The 12,242-nt window shown below is 34.8% G+C and overlaps 1 protein-coding gene across 1 annotated transcript; it reads left to right on the top strand.

Annotated features, from left to right (window-relative positions):
- Positions 1 to 3,854: 3,854 nt before the first annotated feature.
- On the top strand, positions 3,855 to 12,000 carry LOC111402299 (conserved oligomeric Golgi complex subunit 1-like). The gene is made up of 6 exons (XM_023030489.1): positions 3,855 to 6,207; positions 6,964 to 7,158; positions 8,647 to 8,927; positions 9,288 to 9,467; positions 9,581 to 9,752; positions 11,442 to 12,000. The coding sequence occupies exons 1-6, from the start codon at positions 4,021 to 4,023 to the stop codon at positions 11,580 to 11,582; spliced, it is 3,156 nt and encodes a 1,051-aa protein (XP_022886257.1). The 5' UTR covers positions 3,855 to 4,020; the 3' UTR covers positions 11,583 to 12,000.
- The last annotated feature ends 242 nt before the right edge of the window (positions 12,001 to 12,242 follow it).

Here is a 12,242-nt window from a genome sequence, read left to right as displayed (position 1 = left end):
TTGAATTCTATCCCGCATACTAGATTGTTCCTTCTCCATATTATTTTTTTATTTATTTGTAAGCGGAAGGTGTAGAAGGTTCGAGTTTCAGTTATTCTAAAGTGAAAATTTAAATAAAATAAACAAGTATAGTTTCTCACCATTGTTCTAAAATTCCTTCATCGAACTTAAATTTTTTTTTTTTTTAACTAGCTACTCATCTTTTAATTTTGATGCAATTAAGTCACTCCAACTTTTGTTAACAAAATTAATGCGGCATCCTAATCGATCTCCTTATTTGTTCAACTTCACATTGTGAGTTGTCAATCACACATTTCACCTAAATTATCAAAATTTAACTAAAATTTTAATTTTTATCTAAATCAAATGGGACCTAATCAAATTCCATTTACGGGAGTGGTGGAATTGAGATGAAATTAAAAATTAAGTAGTTTTAATTAAAAGTTGATCACTAAATTGAAATTTTGTTCAGCGATAATTGCTTGTTAGAAGTAAAATATTCCATTACTCACCCAACTCGTATTCTACTCACGGTTTACTCATCAAATTAAAATTGTTTCCTAATAATCACTCATTTTTGAGACATTACACTATATTCATCACTCTTCAGATTCCATTCCTCTTCTTGTTAATGTGTCGCACAAAAATTACGCATGACACTTTATGATCGTCAAAAATTTACAATTCAGCCAAATGGTCTAAGTAAAATGTTATACTCTTCTCTTAATTTATACTATGATCACGATTTCATCATCAAATTTCAATTTGCTTCCCATTGGCTATTTATCTTTAAGACACTGCACTTCATTTTATCTCCCGTCATATTTTCATTACCTCCGTTGCTGATGTATCACATGGACAATCCCATATAGGGATGGCAAAAAAATTCATTCAAGACTCTCACCCAAGATTACCCTCCTAACCGGGTAAACGGGGTGGGGAACATTGCCCTGAAGTTGGTACGGAAAAACATGATCATTGCTTTGCTACTTTCCCGTTTAAAGTTAATTTCAAATTTTAGTTTTTTATCAAACAAAATAAAATATTTAGCAGCATTTTAAAGAAAACGTGAGTTGTTTTTAATAAATTGATAAAAAAAAAAGGTAATAATATTTACTAAATTAAGACATAAAAAAATAAAAGCAAAAAATAAATAAATTAAAAGGGGCGATAAACGGGACAAGATGAGAAAAATACTCGACAAGATGGGAGTAGGAACATACCCGTTTCGTTGTCATCCCTAATCCCATTTAGCAAGTTACGATCGTTAAAAAAATTACTATTCGATCAAGTCATCCAACTCACCAAAAGTGTCACATGTGATCGCGACTTCCATGATCCTATAAAACTTGTTTAAGCCTCATTTGATCGTTCCCAATTTCAGCTCCAAAAAACCTAGCCCCCCATTCTCTCATCTTACCTATGCATAACTAAATTGTATACTGAGGCATGATCAATCCTATAGAAGGACACACGAAGCTACCACTTATATCCCCAATATGCATAATTTGTTCTGCGTTTCTTTGTTCCCAATCTTTCATTATTGCAAGCTTGTGTCCAACCATACGAGGAAGGAAATGTAATTGAACTCTCGCGGCAGTGTACGAGTGGAATAGCTCGTAAGTTATGTTTGTAATTATTGTTATTCATCCCTCAACCTAGTTGGAGTGATAACACGTTGACACTTTATTCCTCAAATTGTTAGACATGCCTACAAAATTGGAAGATCGATTTAAAGAATTAGGGGTCAAAGAATTTTTATGGGATCATGTAACTCGTGTTTTACAGATGGCAAATTTTTTTTTTTTTTTTTTTTTTTTTTTTTTTTTTTTTTTTTTTTTGTGCAATAAGTCAGTAACAAGGGATTGGAGTCTGATGCATGATGAATGCAGTTTAACTTCTCAAGAAATCGAAGCAATTTGAAGTCTGACTAGTAAATCGAGATCATAGTATAAGTAAGATGAGTAATGAAATGCGTTGATTTTGATGATTTGGTTGAATTGTAATTTTTTAACAATTGCATCACATTATTTTTGTGCGACACGACATCTTTAACAGTAAAGAAATTTTACACTATTTGACAAGTAAATTGTGAACGTAATAAAGTTGGAAAATTGAAACATCTTACTCTTGCGCGTTACCATACAAATCATTTCATAGACAGTAGAATATAGACGATCAAAAGGATACCTCTATTTACATCCAAAGTTTCTATATATGCATCCACTTTTAAAAAGATAATTATATTATATTTTAGATCTTATGTAAAATTACCTAAGTAGACATATATAAAATTAAATAAAAATATATTATTCTAAATTCATTATCTAATATCTACTTTCAAAAATTCTCTTAAACCTTTTATATTTTTTTAGAGTTTGTGTTTAACTAAAATTCTAATAATCATAAAATACCTTCTTTAACTAATAGCTCTCATTAAATTTCATTTCATTTTTCTTCTTTCTATTTTCAACCACACAATCTTTCATAAAATAATATTATACTTAAATCGAAAAATTTTCTTTCTTTTTCAACCACTCATTTTTCGAAAAAACACTATTTCACTAATTTTCATTTCCAAAAACGGGGACCAAATGAGGGCTAAAATAATAAAATCCTAATTATTTAATAGTATTTTCAATGAAAATTTTATAACAAATCAACACATTATTAGAGTTATAATTGTTTCATGATTTTAAAAATGAAATCTAATTTATTTTTTTAAAGTATTGATTTGACAAATGAAAATATACGAGAAATTTCAAAATAAATTTTAACACATATCCAGATATTCTTACATTATAAAAGGAAACGAACTTCAAATTATTAATCGAAACACAAACAATGAAAATTATGAGCTTATAAGAAAACAAAATTAATTAGTGTACGTTTCGAGGAGGGATTTGTTTGGTTGCATGGACAATAAATTATCGGGAGAATCCTATAAATTCAATAAAAGAGATTTGCTAACTTTTATAACTAAGCTCTCATTTGTTTCTCATTATTTACCTATTAAAATGAAAAAATATGATCGTTATACATCACATCAAGTCACCATATTTGACTTTCTATTCTTGTGTGGGGCCCGTAACGACTATATTTTTCATTCTTAAAAAAAAAGGTTGAACCTCAACTTTGAGGGCCCCCACCACCCCACCCCTAGAACTTTGTGAGGGAGGTAAATTTCGGGATATGTCCCAACAGGTCATGGAACAAGAGCTGTCTGTACACTGCGCCTACAAGGAGTCCAATTTCATGTTTCAGGAATCAAATCCGCACACTGTGGTTGCCAACAAAGTATGAGATAACTTCACTCCTACCCTTTGCACCACTAGACTATACCCCGAGGGGCCTATATTTTTCATTCTTATTGTTACATTAATGTGTACCAAACGGGATATAAATATTAAAACATTGACATGTTAATATGGAAAATAAAAAGTAAGAATCAGATTAAATGTTAATAGTGATTGGATGAATATAGTGATTTTCGAAATTGTATTAGAACTGATTTATAATGGGGTGAATATATAAAATTTGAACATATCTATAAAGGTTAAATAAACGAATTTGATAAAGACAATATTGAAATTTGACATAAAGAGAATAGTAATTTTTTCAAATTTTAATATTTGAATATGAATGTATATCGTGTGAGATGCATATATAAAAATGGATAAAATTATTTGTACAAAATTTGGTTGATAAAATGATTTATTCACTCTTACATACATGCGGGTCTCCCTTGCATTAAAAAATTCGATCATGTGGTCCCAATCATTTTATTGCGAGACTGTATAAAATTTTTAGTACAAATGTGTATGCGCAGCACAGTCATATAAAAATTGTTTTGGTAAAGTTCATACTCGCCATCAGGGTTTGCTCGCACTTTCGGATCTGATTACAAGATCCAGTAACCCGTATCCAACTAACGGGTCACACCCCATATCCGGACGCCATTGATGCAACACCTTAAGTAAACATCAATAAACTACTTGAAACCAGAAACCCTAATTTTGGATGGAAAAAAAGAAAAACACGATGGGAGGTGACGGAATCCTGGATGCCGAATCCTTGTTCCGCACGAAATCCATAGCGGAAATCCGAAATGTGGAGGCGACTACAAGGAAACAGATTTCCGACAAAAGTGAGGAGCTCCGGCAGCTGGTGGGGAATCGCTATCGGGATCTCATCGATTCCGCTGACTCCATCGTTCTCATGAAGTCTACTAGCGAATCCATTTCTGCGAATATTGATGCAATTCGCAATGCAATTTTACATTCCCTACTTTCTCCTGTTGATTCCCCGAGGTCTCCTAATGGGGCTTTTAACCCCGCCAGAGCAGGTATTTACGGAATTGCCTGCCGGGTTAAGTACCTGGTGGATACCCCGGAGAATATATGGGGCTGCCTTGATGAGTCCATGTTTCTCGAAGCTTCAGCTCGCTATGTTCGAGCAAAACATGTACATTTCAATTTGGTTGATAATAAAGACAGTAAGAATGTGTTGTCGAATTTCCCTTTGCTGCAGCACCAGTGGCAAATCGTAGAGAGTTTTAAGGCCCAAATCTCACAGAGGAGTCGCGAGATATTATTGGATCAAACCCTTAATCTTGGGATCAATGCATACGCAGATGCGCTAGCAGCAGTTTCCATTATAGACGAGCTAGATCCCAAACAGGTTTTGACTTTATTTCTAGATTCACGAAAATCATGTATGTCCCTGAAACTTATTGCTTGTTGTAACAATGTTAATGCCGATAGTTCTGATGTAATTTCGGTGTTCTGTGAAGTTCTAAAGATAATTCAGGTTAGTATAGGTCAAGTAGGAGAATTGTTCTTGCACGTATTGAATGATTTGCCTTTATTCTACAAGACCATACTGGGTTCCCCTCCGGCTTCTCAGTTGTTTGGGGGCATTCCGGTCCCTGATGAGGAAGTGAGGCTTTGGTATTTATTTAAGGAAAGGTTGGAGTCTGTGATGGTAATTCTAGACCGAGATTCTATCGCCAAGACTTGTTCAGACTGGTTGAGGAACTGCGGAAAGGATATCATGAGTAAGATTAGTGGGAGGTACTTGATTGATGTAATTGGTACTGGGAGAGATCTTTCTTCAGCTGAGAAGTTTATAAGAGAAACCATTGACAGTAAAAAGGTTTTAGAAGGAAGCTTGGAGTGGCTGAAGAGTGTTTTTGGTTCAGAAATTGAGGTACCATGGAAGAGGACACGCGAGCTTGTCTTGGGTGATGACTCCGATCTTTGGGATGACATATTTGAAAATGCTTTTGTTCAAAGGATGAAAATGATTATCGACTTGGGATTTGATAAAATGAGTAGGGTTATTGATGTGGTGGAATCAGTTCAGCCAATTACGGAAGTCACAGGTGATCAAGTTCGTTTCCAAGCTTATTTGAGCAGATCTTCTTTAGGTGGTGGAGTTTGGTTCATGGAACCAAATGGTAAAAGACCTGCTTCCGTCCCTGGTTCAAAATCACAGCTGCCTCGGGAAAATGATTTTCAAGCTTGTCTTAATGCTTACTTTGGCCCCGAAGTCAGCCGGATCAGAGATACAGTGGACAGTTGCTGCGAGAGTGTTCTTGAGGATCTTCTCAGCTTCCTCGAGTCACCAAAGGCACCAGTGAGGATGAAGGATTTGGCACCATATTTACAAAATAAGTGCTATGGAAGCATGTCAACCATATTGATGCAACTCAAAAATGAGCTGGACCACCTGTATACTGACCTGGAAAATAGAAAGAAAAACAACGAGTCTGCACTTCCACCTGCTATACTTGTTGAGAGATCTTTGTTTATTGGGCGTCTTCTCTTCGCATTTCAAAAGCACTCTAGACACATTCCTGTGATACTTGGTTCACCCAGGTCATGGGTGGATGAAACCAAGTCTGCTGTATCTCTTCGGTCACCAAGCATACTGAGGTATATATCCACTGACTCCCCGGTGTTGTCTGATAGTACTGGAAAGAAATTGCTTGATTCCACTAAAAGACAGACTTCTCTGGTTACCGCCGCTTTGTTTGGAGTAGATGAGAGTTCAAGCCCCCAACTTGAAGAATTATGCAAGGCAATCCAGGATCTATATATAAAAGCCCATAACTTGTGGATAACATGGGTTTCCGACGAACTTTCAGTCATTCTCTCTAACAATCTCAGACAGGACGATGCCTTGTCAGCAACTAATCCACTGAGAGTAAGTCGCCTTTTGCTGGATACCATGTCCAGTTTTGTGGATGTATATATTTTCCCCTTCTAACATATGGTGAAGATTTTCACTTGTCATCACATTCATGTACATAAATTCTGTAGGTGATAATAATTTGATTGCATGCCCAGTCTGTGATTACATTGTCTGTTTCATTTGAGAAGTTTTTCGATCACCTATGAAGAAGCTGAAATATTAAATCATCAACTCTTTGAAGTAGTCAAAATAGGTCAGGAAGTGAAAAAAAAAAAATAATAATAATAATAATATATGTATGTATGTATGTATGTATGTATGTACGTGTGTGTGTGTGTGGGTATATATCTAAAGAATAAAAGATTCTCCATAACTGCTGTATAAAATGTTGCACCGGAGCTAGTAGGAAATTAATCTATCTGAGATATACATCTTTTTCTTGCCCATGAGTTCATTTCCAAGTATTTGATATTTATACATCTCCGACTTAATTCATTTAATTCTACTACCACGTTCAAGTTTATGTTGACTTTTCAACGGGCAAGTTAGTTTTGTGATTTCCAAGTGTTAAATTTCTTCTAATTATATTTCATGGTTTTCTTTGGCTTCCGTTACATATATCATGCAAGCATACAAGATGATTCTTCCCTTACATATATCACGCAAGCATACAAGATGATTGCCCTTTAATTTTTTACAGTGAATAACAAATGATAAGAATAGTTGCCTGTTTTCTGTTTAATTAAGTAGTTTTCATTTATTGGGCAGGGTTGGGAGGAGACTGTAGTCAAGCAAGAGCAGCCTGGTGAAGGCCAGCCAGAGCTGAAAATATCCCTTCCTTCCATGCCGTCTCCTTACATAACCTCATTTCTTTTCCTAGCATGCGAAGAAATTCATCGCACTGGTGGTCATGTAGTTGATAGACCAATTCTGCAGAATTTTGCTTCAAGACTGTTGGATAAGGTATAAGTTGTCATGTGTTATTAAGTTAAATCTTATCTCCTACAACTGTTGGCTGCATACTATTATCTATGATAGTATCTGATGTCATAGCATGTTAGATTATCCAACCAATGTTGCAAAAGGTTATTATCTTAGTCCTTTAGTTGCACAGCAGGGAACAATGGTATAAGTTTTCCTGCAAGACTTGAATAAAAGTAGAAGTAATCAAGTGAGGAAACAAGATAATTGATAGAGTCATTCGAGATAAAATATTAAGTCCTCATATCAATTAAGAAATCCTTGGTCTTCCTTTCTTTGCCTCAGTCTCTGATGCTATTTGCCTAATGGAATTATTGTAAACTATTGGTTGAGATACGTATGTCCTTTTCCTGTAATGATTGCTAATGTCTAACTTTTTTGTTTGGTATGTTTCTCTGGTAAGTTCTTCACATTCAATAGTGATGCTTTCCTATTTGTGCATTTCATCTGATTTTTGAACCTGTCCTCTGAGATAGTCAAAATTCAAAAGTGGACACTTAAAATATCAAGCCAGCATAGGATTTTATTTTCTCAAGGATGTACAACGTACATCTTAATTTGTACTTTCAAATCTGACACTCTAAACCAATTTTTGCAATTTACTTTTTCTGAACATACAGTTCCCAATCTTCCAATTTATAACTTTCTGGAATAAATATCATGTATTACACTTTCCTAAACCTAATGAAACTCATCTCATTCTCCTTTTTTTCTGCTGACCTCGTATCACGAGTTGATGGTTATCTCCCATGGTTGATCATTATCTATTTCCTCTTTTCCCTCGAACATCTCTCCCTTGCCAAAAATTCTTTTACAAGAAAGCTAGAATGTCGAGATTTTATCAGTTATGCAAAATAAGGCTTAGAAGCTTAAAGAAGCCATGAGTTGCACTCTCTGAGTCGTGCCACATTCTGTTACATGAGACAGGCTGAACTTAAAAATGAAATTTGTTAAAAAAATAGTCATTGGATGGTCTTATTGCTAATATATTGTATGCCTTGTCTAAAGGAGTTAGTGAGCTTATTATTATCAAGTTCCCATGATTCAAATTGACCTCGTTAAGGTATAGCGAGACAAAAGAATTAGAAAAGCATAAATTTTTGGGTATTCCAGCTTCTATGGGTGAAATGATCTTCGGTGCGACACATGGGAGATACATGCCTGTGAAATGGAAACTCTTTTACTGAATTCCAAAAAATATTCTTCTTGGTGTGTCTCCATTACAAATTGAGTTCCAAACTGAAAGAGAAGGCCTGCAAAGTTTTTATCTTGAATGCAATTATATTAAACTTCCATATTCAAAATTGAGCAGTATGTATCAAGATGAGAGTGGTTAAAGAATACATGAATTTTTATAACTTCTCAACAATTAATGCTTTTATTTTCATGCTCATAGATTCATTCATCACCATTTTTCTTTTTATTGTGCACAAATATAACTGCATTCTTTCTAATTGTATATTTGCATAGTTAATTGGAATTTATGAGGAATTCCTTTCAATTGGGGAAGCTCATGGGCGTCAAGTGTCAGAGAGAGGTGTTATGCAAGTTTTGTTGGATTTAAAATTTGCTGCTGATATTCTCTGTGGTGGTGATTTTAGTGCAAATGAGGACTCCGCTAAAATTCCGAAGGTGAACAGTTCTTTTAGAAGGAAACAGGATTTACGGCAAACTAAATCAGTCATCAGAGAACGTATCGATGGATTGGTAAATCGTCTTTCACAAAGACTGGATCCTATAGACTGGCTAACGTAAGTTTGTGAATCTAGTAATGAACTTTTTGTTTTGAATGCTTGAGTCTATTTTGAGCAGTTGATTGAATGGATTGTTCGGCCTTATTGCGTATCGATAATAGTCCTGTTGAAAAAAATGTAGCTAAGTAATTTATTGGAAGAATTGCACATTGTAAAACAAATAACTGGGCATTGAGATTTGTGCTGTTAAGATTATTTGGCAAGTAATTATTTGGTTTATATCTTTTTCATTGGGGAAAACAAGAGTTCATGGTATGGTATCCATTTCAACCGAAATATTTTATGGTGCAAATATGATAAATATACTCGCGTTTCTTTAGATTCATTTATTAAACCTGATTTATTTTCACATTTCAGCTACGAGCCATACCTTTGGGAGAATGAGAAGCAATCATACCTTAGGCATGCTGTTGTCTTTGGATTTTTTGTGCAACTTAATCGGATGTATATGGATACTGTACAGAAGTTGCCCACTAATTCTGAATCTAATATAATGCAATGCTCTAGAGTATCCCGTTTCAAGTATCTTCCCATCAGGTAGTTCACTATCCTTTACAACAAATATCTTGTTCATATGGTCCTCTTCCTTGTAGATGATTTCTACACCTTGACAGAGAAAATGTGTTCTTAAACTTTTAGTTTTTATCTAGTGCACCAGCATTGTCTTCGAGGGGTGCTACCAGGGTATCCACATCTATGGATGATATGTCCTTGAGAAAATCATGGGGAAGTTACACAAATGATGAGATATCACGAAAGATTGACATTGATGAGAACTCAAGTTTGGGGATGGCAGCACCACTTTTTAAGTCTTTCATGGAGGTAAAATTTTATTTGACTTGTAATTGTTGAATTCCATAGTCTTGGCACATTTTATGTTGCCTGATGGTGTCCCACACAAAATGCACTTGGACTGTCAAAGTCTACATAGTCTCATGCAATGATGGCGTTAGAAGCATCAGAAGTGATTGCAATTTTGCTCGTTCTGGACAGTATTAATTTTGCCTTCTAACAGTGAGAACGAGTAGAAAGAAGCGTTCCTTTTTAAATATCTTGTAATTTATGAAAATGGTGTTGGTAGTGTTAAGCAGGTAGATGGAAGCAACACTTTCTAGAAAGTCCCAGTTTAGAAGTGCCTAAAGTTATGAAAATGATGTAGATAGTTTTATGCAGGTACTCGTGTATGAAAACCTTCTATGATTTAGTGATAATTAAGGATCTTTTGCTCAACACCATTGGCCGCCTATCTCGTCAAGAAAAAATTCGGCAGTAACATCCCTTATGGTCTCTTATGCTGTTGACTTATTTCAACTTGCTCAAGTATGATTATTTTGGGCTCATGATATTGGTTTAGGCTGTATTTACACCGAATTAAATTCTAACGAATTAAGTATAAAATTTAAGTAGATATACAGTATGTAGATAGTATTAGGATGTACTAAGGTGGATAACATTTTAGTTTTTAATTCAAAAAATTGTTATTTGTCCTTTCTTGAGCTAACAGGATAATATAATATGAAGCGAGGAGGTGAGTTTAGAATGGATAAGAAAGAAAGCGCAAATAACATTCTTTTTGACTCAAAAACTATAATTACTTTCCATCTCAATCCATCTTAATACTATCTAATTTTATGCATAATTTCTTGTACAGTCTACCCCGGTGTAGCAAATGTAGCCTTGGTGAACAAGCAATAATTGAAGGATAAGGCAGTAGGACTCAGTTATAGAAAGATCTCAGTTATATTTTGTATACTAGCCTCTTAAAGTTCTTTATCACCACAAAGTTCAGTATATATCTATACAAAGGATGTCAAGTCAATTACCATATGAAATTTGGTTTTCTTAATGAGCAGAAGGGAGAAGTTTATTTCATAAAAGCATCAGCTGTGTGCTATTTTGTGCTCCTCTTTATTCTATATTCCACAAGATCCTTGGATAAAAAGGAGAACCATAGAGTCATTTTTTCATATAATGGTCCAAGCAGGTGATTCTCCAAAACGCCAAGGCATTTTTGCTCTGTGCACTAAGCACCTTTTTGCCAAGAGGCTGCTTCTTCAGTTAACACTTATTCTTGTGCTTCATTAGTTTCAGAACTTGTTGCCAAGTGGTGATGCAAAAAATTCTATTTATGCTGGCTTTTACTTTGACTATATTGCTATTTCCTTTTTCTTACAATCACAACTTGTACCATATTTTACGTGCTGTTAGTTTGGTGCTTGCGGCAGCTACCGCATTCTTGCATTGTCCATCAGTTACATTATCGATGTCCGTTAATTCTGTCTGGGAAAAAAAAATTATATCTTCAGTACTTGATAATTACAAAATTTCTTTCCTTTCCCAGTCTGCCATTTTTTGGATTTATTGGCCCCGTAGACTTAAAAGAGGAACTAGTTCATCCCTAGAGTTGTTTCCTTCTCTTTTTTATTTGCATTAGATTAGATAAATATGTTGACTAAGATTAGTCATAAAAAACTATTTCCTAAATTGTTTTGAATTCTTGGTCATTCTCAGGTTGGCAGCAAATTTGGGGAGAGCACACTTAGACTGGGTTCAATTCTGACAGATGGGCAAGTTGGCAGGTTTGGTGACATATTACCAGCGCAAGCTGCCGGGCTTCTTTCATCCTTCACTGCTGCCAGATCAGATTTTTGATCAGAAGGTCAAGATGCAGTTGTTGTACCTGATGGTAAAGCATTTCAACTATGTCACTTGATGCAATATTGGGTGTAAAATTTCCAAATGTTGGGGACGAATGGATAAGGCAGAATTATACATATATGAAGAAAATCGTGGGAGGAAATGAAAAGCCCATTTCTTTGATTTGTAAAGGAGCATTTCTTATAAATTTTGCATCATATAAAGTTGTTATGGCTGTATTTCCTTAGTGTAACATGTATTATTTTTTTACTAGCATACGTGATTCAATTTTCGAGGAAATCCTACCTAAGCATTTATGGACAAAGCGGCTAGCAATTGGCCGGTTTAGACTCCGATGCATCTTTAAGAAACGTGGCGTAGTGTTCTTGAAAGGAAAGGTCACTCGTCTTGATGCTCTCTTTCCCTTTTATTTTCTGGGTGCAGTATTTTTGGCTGTCATGTAGACTTGCAAGAATGGAATTTTCCTTTTAAGGGCATGCAATGTTTTCTTATACCTCAAAATAAGTGTTTGGTTGGTTTTATTTTTCATGAAAGTTCTTTATCCATTCATGTTCTTATTTTGGAGTGTTTGATTGATATTTTTTTATGTAAAATATTTTACAAAAGGTGGTGGTCATGTGATCATGCTTTCTTCAAAAACAAGGGAAATGTTCT

This window comes from Olea europaea, chromosome 1, assembly GCF_002742605.1.
Source record: "Olea europaea var. sylvestris chromosome 1, O_europaea_v1, whole genome shotgun sequence".
Lineage (NCBI taxonomy): Eukaryota > Viridiplantae > Streptophyta > Magnoliopsida > Lamiales > Oleaceae > Olea > Olea europaea.
Note: the sequence above shows the minus strand (reverse complement) of the source record. Positions and strands in the feature narration are given on the sequence as shown.